The 18,562-nt window shown below is 33.9% G+C and overlaps 1 protein-coding gene across 4 annotated transcripts; it reads left to right on the forward strand.

Annotated features, from left to right (window-relative positions):
* Nucleotides 1-12,061: 12,061 nt before the first annotated feature.
* LOC108343592 (protein NRT1/ PTR FAMILY 8.2) lies at nt 12,062-15,803 on the forward strand. Of its 4 annotated transcripts, none has more exons than XM_017581966.2 (5): nt 12,062-12,184; nt 12,997-13,172; nt 13,268-13,485; nt 13,820-14,373; nt 14,808-15,803. In XM_017581966.2, exons 2-5 carry the CDS (start codon nt 13,067-13,069, stop codon nt 15,640-15,642), a joined length of 1,713 nt encoding a protein of 570 aa, XP_017437455.1. In that variant the 5' UTR covers nt 12,062-12,184; nt 12,997-13,066; the 3' UTR covers nt 15,643-15,803. The 4 variants fall into 4 exon arrangements, with proteins under 4 accessions (XP_017437455.1, XP_017437452.1, XP_017437451.1 ...); XM_017581963.2 differs by lacking the exon at nt 12,062-12,184 and adding an exon at nt 12,367-12,489; XM_017581962.2 differs by lacking the exon at nt 12,062-12,184 and adding an exon at nt 12,445-12,593.
* The last annotated feature ends 2,759 nt before the right edge of the window (nt 15,804-18,562 follow it).

Genomic DNA, 18,562 nt, shown 5'->3' on the forward strand with positions numbered 1-18,562 from the left:
CAGTGGTTTTTTTTACTAAGTTTGGCTTGAATATGTGTATGTAGTTTTTATCTAAAATATTCGAGTTGATTGTCTATATATTTGCGTATGGCGAACAAAAATCAAGGTTAATCAAGTTCAAATATTTGGTTCAACCAATGCAACTGTTAGTTAAGGATCTTAACTGGAGCAGTATGTCATTTTCATGACATGGGAGCAACAGATAAAAATCATTTATATAGAAATGGGTGGATGAACCAGTTCAATATAAAAAAAATGTTTTATTTTTTGGAAATAAGATCAGATTAAGATAATTATATAGAAATGGGTGGATTAACACAATTTTTAAAAAATGAAAATAAATATTAAAAAAACGACAATTTGTAAAGAATTCAAAAAATATTAAACACATGTTTCGAAGTTGAAATTAAAATCAATGGAGCTTCTAAACATACTTTTCTTTAGAAAAGAAAAAAAAATAAAAAATATGTTTCAAAGGACGACTTCAATAAGATGAAATTAATCTCATTAGTAAAAAATGAAAAGAAAAGAAAAACTGAATTCCCCAATGGGAGTCACATATTATGTTAAATCTACATGGATTTTACCTAATATAAAAATGTTTGGGAAAGAAAATTAACCACTAGCATTTCTCATCCAGTTATTTGCCTCAACAAAACAAAAATACCTGTAAGCAAAGCAACCCACGCTTTTTTTGGTGGGGCATGGAACAAAAGGAAGGAGTAGCAGGGAAGTGTTGCTTAACAGCACATAGTATGTTACATTATTTCTCCATAATACAAGTAAGAAAGTTACAATGTGTTGGATCTTCACCTCATAGCTGCTGATCAAGATATGCATCTCTGGAAGTTCCAACGCCAGTTCCAATATACCCAATTACATTTCCAGAAACATTCTTCAACCTGGAGGTGCTTCGTGTTAACCAACCACCCTCATAGTTGAAGAAAGTACAAGAGGGCACAAGGAATGACGAAGAGGTAACAACCCATGAGAGTGAGAATTGGAATGGGTTTGGAGGAATGAGAGAGAAAGAGAAGTTGAAGAGAGAGAGGTGTTGAGACTTTGGCAAGTGTACCAAATCGTTCAAGTAATAAAACCGGTAAGACCGGATATCGTTTCCTAAGAGACTCGTGTCCTAGACAATCGTATAATATCTAACTAATTTAGACTAAAGAATGATTCCATGTTTTTGGGCTTTTCATGCAATTAAAGTAAAGATAAAAAGTAAATGGTAAAAGTGATCTTTGATAACGCAAACACTTAGAAATGGAAAGATTAGAAATGATATGGAATGATATTGTTGGGGGTTGATTTCACCTACTTCACTCTTATGTATAGAAAATCACTTCCTCTTCAATAATTAGCCAATGTCAATCTTCTAATTTACTCAAACCCAATCCCTTGGTAGAGAGAGCCTAGACTTACTTCTTAAACTCCAATCCCTTGGAAAACCTAACAAGTTCATCCGCTTTAAGAATTGAGATTCAAGACAACCAAAGGTCCTAGTTCTATCCCTAGATACAATTTCCTTTAGGTGTTTAATCCAGTTCTAGATTCACCCAATATTTCCCAATATCAAGCAAACCCTAAAATCATGATATGGTTGAATTACTCATACAAGCTTTAAGTAGAGGAATTAAACACTAACAATCAATGAAAGAGGCAAATAATCATTCAAAACAACTGTAATTACATAAAAGATCCGTGGTTACATCAATCCCCAACAAGAATGAAACTAGCTCTCCATGAATGGAGAGCTTGAGCTTACAACAATGGTGGAAATGGAAGAAGGAGGAGGACCCAAGGATGAAGAAGGGTTGTTCCCACAGCTCCTAGCTCGCCTCTGGACGCTCCAATTGAGAGAATTTGTGTCTGGGATGCCAAAGATATCAAAGCCCTTCTAATTTGGGGTTAAATAAACCCAATCTGCCAAATCAGCAGCAGGCGCGCTTGAGACCGCGCTCCAGCGCGCGAAAACAGGAAAAAGGGCGCTCTAGCTAACTTTTTTCCAGATTCTGGTTCTTCATATTTTTGCTGTTTTTGCTGTTTTCTTGTTTTCTCTGGTTCCAGCACTCTTCATTTGATGCAGAGACTTCTTCCAACTAATTAACTTGTATAAATAAAGGGGTTAATGATCAATTTATCTAATTAAAGCTTAAGATGAAACCACTTCTTAAACTAAATGAAAACTAGGATTTACAAGGTAAAAAGGATGAGAAAGAGTTGATATTTTCTCTAATTTAATACTGAATTCATAGTAAAATATGCCACTATCAACTCCCCCAAACTTAGAACCTTGCTTGTCCTCAAGCAAAAGGTATCTGACTGTCAAACAAAACATATTTCAAAGATTATAGTTGGATTCATAATACATTGCTTAACTTGAAACAACTAGAAATGTGTATCATGTTAGTTTTCCACTATGATGCTCACAACACAATCAATCAATCAAATGCCATAGTTTATAAGAGATCAACAGTCATGGCAGGATGCTTTACTAAATTATGTAGAACCAATCCTCACTTAAGATGGTGTTTCACTCTAATGCACTGGTGTATAAGGATGTGTGTCTATCACTCTACTATCAAATTGTCACACAAATCAACTTTGCCATTTGTTTTAACCAAATTAAACACATTCACAAGTAAGTCAACATCACAAGGACTTTCATTGGCTTGTATTGTGGTTGGGCTAAGAAGGAACATGGTTTTTCTGGATAATAAAGCACCTTGAGCTAAGAGATCAAACAATTACAATCATGAATAAAAGTTCTCTTTTGCTTCACTTAGATTACCACCAATGTCGAACTTACACCCAACTGTTTTTCATTCAGTTCTTTTCCTTCTCTCTTTTTCTTTCTTCCTTTTTGTTACTTTTGTATCTTTCAAATTTTTCTCAATTCATCCTTTCATAACAACTCCCCCAAACTTAAACCATTCTCCTGCAGTACAGATGATTTCTCCATTTAGCTCCAGGTAAGGAAAATAGGGAAATTTCATTTGGGCTTTAAGGTTCAAAAAGAGTCATTTATCAATCAAGGTCGAAAGGTTTTGAATTGGTTTCTTTTGGAAATATGTGGAAGAAGTAGGAGAGCAAGATGGCCTTGATCATGTGCAACTAACAAGCAAATGGTTCATATCAGAGAAACTCAGGCAAAGTCAATTGTGATCAAATATGATAACATTCACAAGAAAATTCTAAGGCACAACATCTCACAAGGTCAACTCGAGGTTCCACAATAACATCAAGCAACTGCCATGAATAATGATCTCAGTTAAGCATAAAGCATTCTCAGACTTTTTCATGAAGGAAGCAAAACAATTTGAACTAAATTAACCCATCTCAAGCATCATTTCAAATCAAACCATAAGCATTATGAATCAGCATAAGTCTAACAAGCCAGATAACTAAAACAACTTAACTAAAATTGAAAAACAAAAGCTAACTAGCAACCAAAGTAAAAGAAAGCAAAATAAAAGGTCATGTGACTCATGATTTGTAGCTCATTGTCAGACTCCTTCATTTTCTGCACCACCTCCCCCAATAAATTGGGTTGGTCCCCAAGCCATGCTACTTGGGTCGCATAGTCCTCTGTTGACAACTCTACTTTGTGGCGGCGTTTGTTTTTATTCTCTTGGAGTTGGATGAAGAAGTCATTTCTGCACAAAAGATTGAAAATAAAGTTTGCAAATGTGAGCTCACAATGTATGTATTTGTAACAAACAATCATTAGATCACATGATCATGAGTTCACAAGGTCAAACGCACACTAAATATGCAAGAAAAATCACAAAACACAGCCTGGAGCATGAAAAATTTGAAGCAGAAGAGAAAAATAGAGTTGCTGAAAAATCTGGTCTGGTTGGAAAAAGTTAGCTGGAGCGCCCCTAAGCAGAGGGCGCTGGAGCTAGCTATGGGTCAGAATGCCAGAAAACTGGATTCGTGCTGAGCGCGCTGGAGCGCCCCTGAGCAGAGGGCGCTGGAGCGCCATACCAGATTGCAGATTTGCAGAATTTCACAACTACACCTACGATTTTTGGAATTTGGCACTTCTTGATGCTCAATTCAGCCCAGATTAACATGTTTTCACTATACAAACTTGATCAAATCCATAAGGATTGAAATTGAGTGCAAGAATGCCAATTTAGGTGCACACTTCCAAAGCTTTCTAATTCTACAACTCAAGGCTTCAAATTTTACACTTTAAACATACCTAAACTAAACATAACCATTCAAAACATACTCAATCACACTAGAACACATAAAAACAGATTGAACAATTCTAAAATACAACAAAACACACTAAAACTCAACATTACACAAGTTAACCATAAACAACACAAAAACTACAATTGAAACTAACATGCTCCAAAATAACCAAATCAAATCAAAACATTCTAAAGCAAATTCAAACAATCAAAACACACTCAAATAACAAAATCACACATAGAGAAAGGGTTAGAAAGCTGGGTTGCCTCCCAGTAAGCGCTTGTTTAACGTCATTAGCTTGACACCATTAAGCTCAAGTTTGATTTTTGATGTTGGAATGCTTCTTCTTGTCATGACACCAACATCCTCTCAGCAATTTCCTAGTCACCAACTTCACTCTTCTAGAATATGGAGCCTCTATCTCAAGCACTCCATTTATCTTTATGTTCTTGATGACCCATAACCTATTCTTGAATCTCACTGGTTTGCCAGGTTTGGGCTCATCGCTTTCCATCACAGGGTTTTGGTGAGCTAGTTTCTCTTCCTTATCTTCTTCGTCTCCCTTCACTTTTGGAGAGAAGCAATTAAGGCTCCTCTTAACCAACTTGGCAGCTTGCTCTGTTAGACTAGTAACTAATAGAAGTTCATCTGTAGCTTTAAGACTAGTCTCTTTGTCTTGATTTTGCTGCCCAGCTTCAAAGACATTGAATGTTACCTCTCTATCTTGGTCCTTTAATTTCAATATTCCCTCTTCCATATGAATGACAACCTTGGCTGTCTTCATGAAAGATCTTCCAAGGATGAGTGGTATCTCTGCATCTTCCTCCATGTCCATAACTACAAAGTCCACCGGAAATTGGAGCTCATCTATTTTGACTATCACATCTTCAACTACACCAAATGGACATTTGATAGATCTATCCGCCAATTGAAGCATCATTCTTGTTGGCTTGACTTCAAGACCATCAATATTTTTAAGCATGGATAGGGGCATCAAATTGATGCTAGCCCCTAAATCAATAAGAGTTTTCCCTATATCATAGTTTCCAATGGTGCATGGAATAGTGAAACTCCCCGGATCTTTAAATTTTGGAGGAAGAGTCTTCTGCATGATGGCACTGCAATTTCCTTGTACTTCAATTGTTTCCTCATATAAATACTTCTTCTTGCTGAGGATTTGCTTCATGTACTTCGCATAAGCAGGAATTTGTTGCAGTGCTTCGGTCAAGGGCATGGTAACTTCAAGCTGATTGAAAATTTGCTTGAATCGAGCCAATTGTTTCTCCTTTTCTTTATTAGAGGGTATTTTAGGATAAGGAAGGTGTTTTGCTATCTCTTTCTCTTTTTGGTTTTTCTCTTTTTCACTTTTTTTATTTTCTTCTTCTCTTCCAACAATCTCTTCTTCTTCTTCTTCATTTTCTTTCTGATCTTCTTCTTCTGGCTTTTCTTCTTCTTCTTCTTTTCTTCCAACCTCTTTCCCACTTCTTGTGAATATTACATTACACTCCTCCTTCGGGTTGGCTTGAGTATTTGCAGTAAAATGTCCACCCTGTTGGTTTGCTAATTGCTTAGCCAATTGACCAACTTGCACTTCCAGGTTCTTTATGGATGCATCAGTGTTTTTCTGGTTTTGGATGGACTGCTGCATAAACATCTGCAATGTGTCTTCTAGCTTTGAAGTCCGATCACTTTGAGGTGGATAATGTTGGGCAGGTTGATACAGATTTCTACTGCTAGAAGCTTCTTGAGCTTGTCTCCACCCTTGATTTGAAGGATTGGGGAATTGATTGTTGAAGAAGTTTTGCCGTCCTTGATTTCCCATATAGTTGACTTCTTCATGTTGGGAACTACTAGGAGCTTGACAATGACCGTTGGGGTGGCTATCTCCACAGAAATCACATCTCATTACTTGATGATGTGGTTGAGGTTGAGCTTCCATTGCTTGCAACTGCTGAGGTAGTTTGGCCATATGTTGAGTTAGGAGTTCCATCTGTTGGGCCAGAATCTTATTTTGTGCAAGTAAAGCATCCTGGGCACTCAGTTCATACACTCCTCTCCTCTGTGCTGGATTTCTCCCATGTTGGCTCCGCATGTCAGTGGAAGCCATATTTTCAATCACCGCAATGGCTTCATCAGCAGTTTTAAATAGTACTGAACCACCAAAAGATGCATCTAGTATCATCTTAGTATGAGGTTGCAAACCATTACAGAAAGTTTGCACTTGCATTTCTAGACTGAATCCATGGCTGGGACACTTTCTCAGTAAGGATTTAAATCTTTCCCAGGTTTCACAAAGTGGTTCATCTACACCTTGTACGAAGGTAGCAATGGCAGCCTTCACCTCTGTGCTCTTTGATGGTGGAAAGAAGCGTGCTAGAAATTTATATTCCACATCCTCCCAGCTTGTAAGACTTTGATTAGGCTGTGACTGGAGCCAAGCCTTTGCTTTTCCATTCAGCGAGAATGGGAAGAGTCTCATATACAATGCTTCTTCATCCTCCCCTTGTACACCCATAGTGCCACACAACTCATAAAAGGTGACCAAGTGCGCATGAGGGTCTTCATTGTCCAGGCCAGAGAATTGGTTTGAACTGATGAGCTGGAGTAGAGCAGGCTTCATTTCTGCCAGCTTGTCACTCATAGTGGGTCTCACAATGCTTGAGAAATTCCTCGGGCTTGTGTAGGTTATTGAGTCCCCTATGGTTCTCCTTGGAGGTGGTCCTGCGCCAGCCATCCCGTTCACAGAAGAAGAATCAAACGATTCTATGACTTGATTGTTGAAAGGAAATGAAGATTGCGGGGCAGCTTGTTGACTTAGAGCTCGCTGTCTCCTTGTGTCACTATTGTTTCTACGAGCTGTTTTCTCGATCTCAGGATCCACAAGGAGTGGTTCAGATGACACAGTCCTCCTTGTACGGATGTTTCCCTGCATACACTAGAAAACAACCAAACTCGTGCCACAAGTTAGCCCAAAAATAAAGATAATAATTACAACAAAATAGAAAATTATACATAAAAAGATAAAGCCTAAATCGGTTAAAAATCACACAAAAGTCTAGTTTAACACGGGTCCCCGGCAACGGCGCCAAAAACTTGTTGAGACTTTGGCAAGTGTACCAAATCGTTCAAGTAATAAAACCGGTAAGACCGGATATCGTTTCCTAAGAGACTCGTGTCCTAGACAATCGTATAATATCTAACTAATTTAGACTAAAGAATGATTCCATGTTTTTGGGCTTTTCATGCAATTAAAGTAAAGATAAAAAGTAAATGGTAAAAGTGATCTTTGATAACGCAAACACTTAGAAATGGAAAGATTAGAAATGATATGGAATGATATTGTTGGGGGTTGATTTCACCTACTTCACTCTTATGTATAGAAAATCACTTCCTCTTCAATAATTAGCCAATGTCAATCTTCTAATTTACTCAAACCCAATCCCTTGGTAGAGAGAGCCTAGACTTACTTCTTAAACTCCAATCCCTTGGAAAACCTAACAAGTTCATCCGCTTTAAGAATTGAGATTCAAGACAACCAAAGGTCCTAGTTCTATCCCTAGATACAATTTCCTTTAGGTGTTTAATCCAGTTCTAGATTCACCCAATATTTCCCAATATCAAGCAAACCCTAAAATCATGATATGGTTGAATTACTCATACAAGCTTTAAGTAGAGGAATTAAACACTAACAATCAATGAAAGAGGCAAATAATCATTCAAAACAACTGTAATTACATAAAAGATCCGTGGTTACATCAATCCCCAACAAGAATGAAACTAGCTCTCCATGAATGGAGAGCTTGAGCTTACAACAATGGTGGAAATGGAAGAAGGAGGAGGACCCAAGGATGAAGAAGGGTTGTTCCCACAGCTCCTAGCTCGCCTCTGGACGCTCCAATTGAGAGAATTTGTGTCTGGGATGCCAAAGATATCAAAGCCCTTCTAATTTGGGGTTAAATAAACCCAATCTGCCAAATCAGCAGCAGGCGCGCTTGAGACCGCGCTCCAGCGCGCGAAAACAGGAAAAAGGGCGCTCCAGCTAACTTTTTTCCAGATTCTGGTTCTTCATATTTTTGCTGTTTTTGCTGTTTTCTTGTTTTCTCTGGTTCCAGCACTCTTCATTTGATGCAGAGACTTCTTCCAACTAATTAACTTGTATAAATAAAGGGGTTAATGATCAATTTATCTAATTAAAGCTTAAGATGAAACCACTTCTTAAACTAAATGAAAACTAGGATTTACAAGGTAAAAAGGATGAGAAAGAGTTGATATTTTCTCTAATTTAATACTGAATTCATAGTAAAATATGCCACTATCAAGAGGTGACACTGGAGAAAAGCTGATAAAGTCTGACAAAAAAAAATTGTGTCAGTCTCCCGTTAGCCACGTCAACACATTTTTAACGGTGTTAGTTTTCGAGGACTAAAACCAAAGTTTCGAAAAGAATGAGGATCAAATTGTACCTTACTTTGAAAGAGGGACGAAAACCAGAAACGGCCAATAGTTTAGGGACTAAAAACATATTTAACCCTTAAATTTTTAGAGTAAAAATAAACTACCAATGCGAAAATGTAATGATAAAAATTACATTAAGATTATCAAATCAAACTCCAATTCTTTTTTATATTATTTCAATATATTTTTATGTTTGTAACTCTTTTAGAAAAATTATTTCGTTAAACTGTGGTTCTAATATTAGGATAATAGTTAATTTATGTATCATAATCTTGATTCAGAGTCGTTGAGTTAGTCATTGAATAGATAAATTATTCAAACTAGTGTAAATTTTTTGTCACGAGGACTTGATTTATAAACTATATTACTTCTACAACTGTGTTGGCTAAGAAATAAACGAAATTCTTTCATCAAAGTTGAGGATTGCATTGCTTATTGTTATTATAAATATTTTTCTATATTTAGATAAGTTAAACTATAATACATTGTATTTATGAAAAGAAGAAAATATAATTTCTAAAAATAAAAAGGAACTGGTCCCAAACTTGAATTAAATTAAAATTAAAATGAAAATGTTACTTTTGGAATAAAAACAAATTCCATAATTTGGAAAGGATTACAATGGACAAAACTGCATAACATTACAAACCAACAATCATTCTTCAAATACGAAAGTGGGGATAAGATGAGGTATGGGTTTAGGGTGGTTGTGATTTTCCTAGGATTTTTGTGACATCTGGCACTGACGAGGGCGGGGAGTGACGCCGGTGCAAGAGGCATGGTGCAGGGGGCACGGACAAGGAGCGGCTCCTGGCAGCTTCGGGTGGAAGGGGTACATGGACGAATCGAGCATACACCGGAATGAGAGGGATTTGGAGACTATATAGGTATGAGACTATACGGTTGAAGGATAGCTTAAAGAGATTGATTTGGCTACTCATATCACCAAAATGCATTTGTTTTTCGGTAGCCTAACTCATAAGAACTCCATGATTAAACGTGCTTAGCTTGGAGAAATTCTGGGATGGGTGACCTTCTGGGAAGTTTTCCCGGAAAGTTACAATTTTGATTAATTATATGCTTAAGTTTTGTTTTTTTTACCTTTATTAACTATATTTTATTCTTTAAAATATAAATTTAGTTTTTATAAATTTAAATTATTTTAGGAAAAACACATGATATGTAAATAAACATTCATGGTAAGCAAGTACTTTCAGTTTAAAAGTTTCATGTAAACACAATTTAAATGTACTTTTTTTTATTCTTCTAAAATGTTTTTTAAGAATATGAATTTAGAGTTTAAAATAGATAATAATTTAAATATGATTATTAATTTTAATGATATTATTTCAACATACTTAAAATAAAAAACATTTAGCCTCAAAACAATGATAGTGATAAAACTATTTATTTAAAAAAATTTGAATATTAAATTTAAAAAATCATTATCAACATTAGACAAAGTCCAATTAATATATATATATATATATATATATATATATATATATATATATATATATATAAAAGTAAATTTACCTAAAAAACACATCTACATTAAATGTGTTACTTATATATTCATCTTCCATACTCTCTAGTTAGTTTAGAGATTCGTCACCCGATCCCTTCCATATTATCATAGGCTTTGCCACCTTGTTTTTAGAAGAAATACTAAAAAAGAATTTACACTAAAATATGGTAATATATATATATATATATATATATATATATATATATATAATTTGAAAGTTTTAAAAGAACTCGATTATACCAATACTTTTCCATTTGTTATTATTTTTATTATTATATCATTAAATTAAATTTGAAAACATATTACTTGTTTTTTCTTTTACAAAATATTGATATTTTTACAAAATGACTGGAATTAGATGGTAAAATTTCATGCTTTAATGGATTTCCTAAAAGCAAAAAGAAGCATAGAGTGGAAAGCAAAAAGAGTCCCAAGTCTTCCCGTAGTTTTATGTATTAATTAAATTTATTCAAACCTGATTTTATCACTATTTGAGTTAAAATCCAATAAGAGTTTAAAATGAATTAAGAGTTATTTCATGTTAACAAAGAATATTCAGAATCTTCTTTCTACAAGCATGGCCACAGCTTTCTTTGAAGTTTGAGTCTTGTACACATTGTTTTGCTGTTACGTATTGCCGTGTCGTTTTCAAAGTGACGTGTTATCTGTACTAGTTGAATTGAAAGTTGAAACTACCATCCATGTTCACATTAATACCAGTTATAGTTATATTAATAAGTATATAGTATATACAATATAAGTAAATAAATACAATTATACATTTTATAATTATTTATTGATTTTTATATTAAAATAATATCTTCTAAAAAATATATTTTTTTATATTTGTATAAGAGAATTTCAATTTTACTGAAACATTAATTTTTATAATATCTTTAACACGTAATAATAACACAATTCAAGTTTTGTTTATAAATATAGTAATATTCATATTTATTCTGTTTTAATTTTTAACTTTTGTAATTATTATTTAAATTTAATTAATATGGTATTTTTATGTAAAACAAGGAAAAAGACATTACTCTATTAAAAATATAGACTTCATACCTTTTTTGGTCTTAGTATCTAAATAACTATTTAATATTTTTTTCTTAATACCAATCTAAAAAATCACATTGATTTATTTTAATAAATATTGATAGCATATTGAATAAAAAGAGTTAAAGGAAAATATCAAACAATTACTATAAATGCAAGAATCAAAAGAGATATTAAATTTACAAATATAAAAAAAATGAATATCTTTTATTAATAGCATAAATATGAAAATGTTTAATGAAAAAACTAGAAAATATGTGATTTAAAAAAAGAGGAAACATAAGTACTCGTGCAATTTCTCCTTTTTCAAATCATACGAAAATCATATATGTTTATGTTTTACTTTTATATTTCTATTGACTCAGAACATTATTAGTTTCCATAATACATACTATTGTTTGTTAATGATGTATATGAGAATTTGAATCTTAATGATTTATATTTTAGAGTAATTATTGTGGGAACACTTATCTAAAAGAAGCTCCTTTGCTACACACTCCCATGAGTATTTTTCTTTTAAAAATGATAACTTTTTATAAACAGTAATGGGAATGCTTATCCAAAAGAAACTTTTTTTCTTTCTCAAATTGCTACCCATTTTTTCTTTTGAGAAGCAAAAATGTTGATAATAATAATATAAAGAATAATGGGAGTTTTGCTTTGGCTTCTAACACCGCAGCTATCTGTTCCCACGGAAACTCATCCACGTATTGCTTCGGTAGTCAAAATAGAAACCAATTTCCATTTTTTTTCTCAAACAAGCATTTTCATTTGCTTTCAGTTTTTCAAAACAGATTTAAGATATTATTAGCTGTAGAACAGTTATTTTTAACTGAGCAACCAAAAGTCAAGCTAGCAGAAATGGCGAATTTAAGGTCCTACTTTGCCTAATTTTTCTCTGCAGAGAGCTATGTACCTAGTAGCTGAAAGAGGGTAAATTCCAAAATCACATTTTTTTATTGCATCTTTCTTTAATCACATCACACGTCAGACAAGTCAACAGTCTCCAGCAGATTACTCTGTGGCGTGTAACTGATGAGGAATAATAGCAACACTCTTAGAAACTAATTAACATATGTTAAATATTATGAATTGTTTAAATCTCATATTTTTTTATTTATTTTTATATGATTTTTAATAAATTTAACTTACGGTAAAAGAAAAAGACGTGTAACAGGGTGTGTACCCTATCTTTGTTCTATACAACATTCGTGCCGGGCAGCTAGACCAAGAAGAAGGTGCCCTCTTTACTACTTGAAATGTGTCTATATATATAAACATTGTTATTCAGTATGGTTTGCCCAATGATGGATGATGTTTGATAAAGTTGTCAACTTTTAAGGTTGGAGATGCGCTTCTTTGATTCCGTGCTTTGCTTTTGAATTCTGATCTGGGGTTTATCATTGTGAGATTTTATCAGCGGTTTGCAGTCAAATTTAAAGTCTTTTTTGTTTTCGTTGTTCTTTTCTTTTAACTTCTACTGATTTATGGATTCATGTAATTGGAATCTTGAAACTTTCTGTTATTCTTGAATAGAGTGCTCTATTTTTTAAGTGACTGAATATAACCAAACATTAGAATCAAAAGCTGGTTTCTGGAACTTTTTGTTCTTGAGGGAAAGACCAGCAATGTGTTGAGGCGCAGTTATAACTGAGAATTCTCAAAAAAGAGTGTCTTTTTGTTTAATTTGAGTTCAATTTTGGCCTTTGTTTGTAATATGTTATTCTCTGTTGTTGCTGTTTCAGTTTGTCAATTTCTGTGCTATTTGGTTGGTTGCAAGTGCAAGCGAATAGTGTGGACGAGTGTTGAACCACAATGGCAGAGGATGATATATACACCAAAGATGGAACAGTGGATTACCGTGGAAATCCAGCTAATAAAAAGGAAACTGGAACCTGGAGAGCCTGCCCCTTTATCTTAGGTATTTTTTGTGTTTGTTTAAGTCCTAGGTGGAATGACATGTGTATGAATTATGTTGTGTGTGAAATATTTATCGTTTTAAGCTTCTATTCACAGGAAATGAATGTTGTGAGAGATTGGCTTATTATGGGATGAGCACAAACTTGGTGCTTTATTTTAAGAATCGGCTAAATCAGCACAGTGCTACTGCTTCTAAGAATGTCTCTAATTGGAGTGGAACATGCTATATCACACCATTGATTGGAGCATTCTTGGCTGATTCCTACCTCGGAAGATATTGGACAATTGCAGTTTTCTCAATAATATATGCTATTGTGAGTGTGGTCACTTCAACCTGTCTTTACTGGGAAATTTTATTGCATGGTCCAGGACTATCTTGATCTAGACCAGTTTTCATATGATACATAATTTATATGATATATAATTAAGTTCTATTGATTGTATCTTGTAAAATGAACATTTTGTTTACGTATTTGGTAGAAATTGGTCGAAACAATGATGGGTCTAAATCATGTAATAGTTTTTTCCAAACTTGACACTGCATAAAAACTTCAAATAATTTTTAAACTGATCTAAGATTTTTGAGAATGTGTGTTCTAGTCTGTGAAAGAACATCTAATAAAAGGTAATCTTGTTGATTTACAATAGGGAATGACACTCTTGACATTGTCTGCATCAGTTCCTGGCATGAAACCAACATGTCATGGAGAGGAAAAGTGTCATGCTACTACTCTAGACAGTGCAATCTGCTTCCTAGCTCTTTACCTTATTGCTCTTGGCACTGGAGGGATTAAGCCTTGTGTCTCATCCTATGGAGCAGATCAGTTTGATGACACTGATTCGGTTGAGAAGGAACACAAGAGTTCTTTCTTCAATTGGTTCTATTTCTCAATCAACATCGGTGCTCTTATTGCTTCTTCTCTGTTAGTCTGGATACAAGACAATGTGGGGTGGGGATGGGGCTTTGGAATTCCTGCTGTAACCATGGCAATTGCTGTGGTGAGTTTCTTTTCAGGCACTAGATTGTACAGGAATCAGAAGCCTGGAGGCAGCGCCCTCACTAGAATCTGTCAGGTGGTAACAGCATCCATAAGAAAGTACCGTGTTGAAGTACCCTCTGACAAGTCTCTTCTATATGAGATTAATGAAGGTGAATCTGCTATAAAAGGAAGCCGAAAGCTTGATCACACAAATGAGTTAAGGTAAATTAAGCAATCACAGCAAATTTCTAGACGACCAAGTAATTCTTTTTTGCTTACTCAGAATCAGAAGCAATGTTGATGTCACACTTGCATTATATGGTATACAAGGCAAAGCTTTAGTCCAAATTCATTGCATTTAACTTGAAATCATAATACAATATGACAATCTTATGATCAGCTAGTTTTGCAATTGTTCCCTAAGAAGTTGAAAACATTATCCTTGCAATATATATAAGGTTGTCACAAGTGTTTCCTTGAATCAATTAGACATTAGATAGAACCTAGACACTATATCTTGAGTGTTTCTGGTGTGGTTCTTTAATCAAAACTATGGTTTCACTTCAGTGATCTTTGTTGTTTTATAGATTAATTTTAAACTCTGATTGGAGAAAAACGTAGATTTGATTTGATACACTTTTCTTATTGTGTAATAGGTGTTTGGACAAAGCAGCAGTGATAGGACAATCAGATAAAGTGGGAGCATCAGCAAACCCTTGGAGACTTTGCACTGTAACTCAAGTGGAAGAACTAAAATCCATTTTGAGATTACTTCCTGTATGGGCAACTGGCATCATATTTTCCACAGTGTATGGTCAGATGAGCACCTTATTTGTGTTGCAAGGGCAAACAATGAATACTCATGTTGGGAATTCCAGTTTCAAAATCCCTCCAGCTTCCCTTTCTATCTTTGACACCCTCAGTGTCATATTTTGGGTTCCAGTGTATGACAAGATCATTGTGCCAGTTGCAAGAAAGTTCACTGGGCACAGAAATGGCCTAACTCAGCTCCAGAGAATGGGAGTTGGGCTCTTCATATCCATATTTTCTATGGTAGCTGCAGCTATATTGGAGCTCATAAGGCTTAAAATGGTGAGAAGGCACAACTACTATCAACTTGAAGAGATACCAATGACAATATTTTGGCAGGTTCCTCAATATTTTGTGATAGGTTGTGCAGAAGTGTTTTATTTCATTGGTCAGTTGGAGTTCTTCTATGAGCAAGCCCCTGATGCCATGAGAAGTTTTTGTTCTGCTCTCTCACTCCTCACAGTGGCTTTTGGACAGTACTTGAGCTCTCTACTTGTGACAATTGTGACAAAGATTAGTACTAAGAATGGAAGTCCAGGATGGATACCTGACAACCTAAATTTTGGTCACATAGATTATTTCTATTGGCTATTGGCACTGCTAAGTGTTCTCAACTTGATAGCATTCCTTATAGTCTCCATGTTTTATACTTACAAAAGACCAGTGGGAACTCTACGCTGAAAACTTGCTTTAGTCTTGTACATTGCAAGTTTCCTTCTCTACTAGTCTTCTTTGCCACACTGTTTCATTTTCACACTGTAATCTGTCAAATCCTTTAAACTTTTCAAAATTCTGTAAAATTCTTATTATCACCACTGCTTAAGAAAATTGCCATGTCTAAACATTCTCATCATTTCTCTGACCTTTATTTTTTCTTTTTTAATGAATGTACAAATCTAGTCTTATAGTTCAGGTTTTGATTTTGTGAACATGAATTAGACTTAAAGTTGATTTGTTTGTTAACTATATATCTAACATGTTTTATTTAACTAAACTAATCACTGCCGTGTTTTGAAATCAAAGGATATAAAATTTTAGGATATAGAGCATTTTTATTCTATTCAAGTTTTCAATATTTTTCCTACTTTTAGAGTGAAACAGAGTGAATTTAAGAATTAGAGATTTATATCATTCCTATTCTCACGACATTGAATTATAATACAAATCAAATTAAATTATTATTTAGTATAATCTAGATCTAATTATCAATTAGGAGAAACTCAAGTTATAACATAAATTTAAACTTAAAAGAAAAATTAATGTTAAAGAATCTATTTAAAACTTAATTCAAATTGTATGTTTATAATTAAGTTATAACTAAATTTTAAGGAAATGTATGCTCATAATTTTGTGAATTAAACTTTAAGAATTAAGCTTTCATTGACAAAGAATAAACAACATGAAAAAAGAAGAAAATTATAAAAGAAAAGATAAACGTATTAGTGTGTGTGTATATATGTATATATATAAATATAATTATCTCCTATAATTGAACCTTAAAAATTTAAAGGATTTCGTAAATAATACATTAAAAAAGTAAGATTATTTGAAATGATAATAAAAAAAATACATAATTTTCGTTTAATTTTCAAAAAGGAGATACTTCAAAGTACTATAAAAGTGAAAAGAATATACATTCCAAAATATACATATATAGATATATTTAATTTCAAAATACATGACAACATTGCATCTCTTTAATCTCTAACCTTTATTTATGGGCAGTCCATTCTCTTATTGTGTATCACATTATTCTATGTGGATAACTAAACATAAACCATATATAAGGATAAACTTGTTTATTTTTATAAAATTATGTGACATATTTTTATTATAAAGATCCTAATTAAATCAAGTTCTAATAATTAAGTCATACTGTGAGGACCTGAAAATAGAGCCCAATGGAGTGCCTTAAGTTAATAGGACCGAACTTAAAACAAAAAGGGTTTTTCAAACCTCCTGGTCCATTAACTCCAGCACACCACTTTCTCTCTCTAAGAACTCAGTTCTTCATTTTCTCTGCCTTCTCTCTACCATATCTTTGCCTTCTCTCTTCCAGCCCACTTCACTGAGCCACTGGATTTTTGTTTAGGTGACGCCAAAACATCCGCAGCGTAGAGAGCTTCAGAACCATCCGATCAGTTTCGGATTCTAAGTCGGGCATTGTTCGGGTTCTCGCTGTGAGGGGCACTGTCGCAACCGGAATCGCGACGGGACGACGATCCGAAAAATAAAACGAATTTTGAAAAAAAGACTTGGAGTCGCCACCATAGTTTATTCTGGAAAACTACGGAAAAACCATAAAATGATAAGGCATGGTCTGCAAAAATGAGATTCTAAGTTCGGGAGTCGGTTACGTGTAGGGAAGGTATTAGCACCCTACAACGCCTGCCCTAAGACAGTACCTTTAACTAAATATGCGAATATGATGTGGTTTTCAAAATATGTAACTATCCCCTAAAATAAAATTATAAAGAAACAAAAATGTATTTTTTTAGTTTTTTGGGCCCGACAAGGATTGACCTTGCTCCTACGTATTCTCATTAAGAATGAGAAATCAGGGTTCCGTAGTTCTTTTAGAAACTGCTTGAAAATATTGTTTGAAAAATTGTTTAGAAAATTTGTTTGGAAAATGATTATGGATAAATTTGGATTTTTAGGGAAATGAACCTGACAAGGACTGGCCTTGCTCCTACGTATCTCCACTTTTGATGGAGAATCAAGGATCACGTAGTTCTGGCTAGCAATATTGATTGTTGTTTGAAAATGTGGATGTTTTTAGTTTTTGAAGATTTTTATATTTTTTGGTATTTTTTTTTATGTAATATTTAGATTTTTTTGCGTAATGAGCACTAGGCTGATGCGTACGATCGCACGAGCACTCATACGGCTTTTTCTTTGTTTTTTATTGTTTTGCATAATGAGTACTAGGCTGATGCGTACGATCGCACGAGCACTCACACGGCTTTTTTATTATTTTTTATTGTTTTGCGAAATGAGTACTAGGCTGATGCGTACGATCGCACGAGCACTCATACGGCTTTTTTTTGTTTATTTTATATTTTGGGTAACGAGTACTAGGCTGATGCGTACGATCGCACAAGTACTCGTACCGATATTTATTATTACATGTTTTTAAAGTTTTATATTTTTTATTTTTTTTATTAAGAAAGAGAGATGAGTTGAAATATCTATGACGTAAAAATATCAAAAAGCATAGGATAAAATTGTGGTAGAAAATAGGATAAATTTATAAACTAAAAAATGATCAAAATGAATATAAGTAGAATGAAAAGAAAATGTGTACCTTGTTAAAGATTTGAAAGATGAAGCAAGACTTTGCTTGTAATAAGTTGTGAGAAGAGGTTGATTGATGGTGAAGAAGATGAATTTGTAGTAGAAATGTGGTATGGGATTTACTATGTATAGAGGGATTAGGAAATAGTAAAATGTGAGAGAAAAATGAAGTAGAGTTTTGGGATGGAATGAAGAGATTTTGAGAGAGAAGAGATGGATATTATGTAATTTTTGTGTGTGTGAAGTGAAGAGAATGTAGGTATTTATAGAGTTAAGGATGAAGAAAGTTGATGAATAAAAATAA

The sequence above is a fragment of the Vigna angularis genome, chromosome 6 (assembly GCF_016808095.1).
Source record: "Vigna angularis cultivar LongXiaoDou No.4 chromosome 6, ASM1680809v1, whole genome shotgun sequence".
NCBI lineage: Eukaryota > Viridiplantae > Streptophyta > Magnoliopsida > Fabales > Fabaceae > Vigna > Vigna angularis.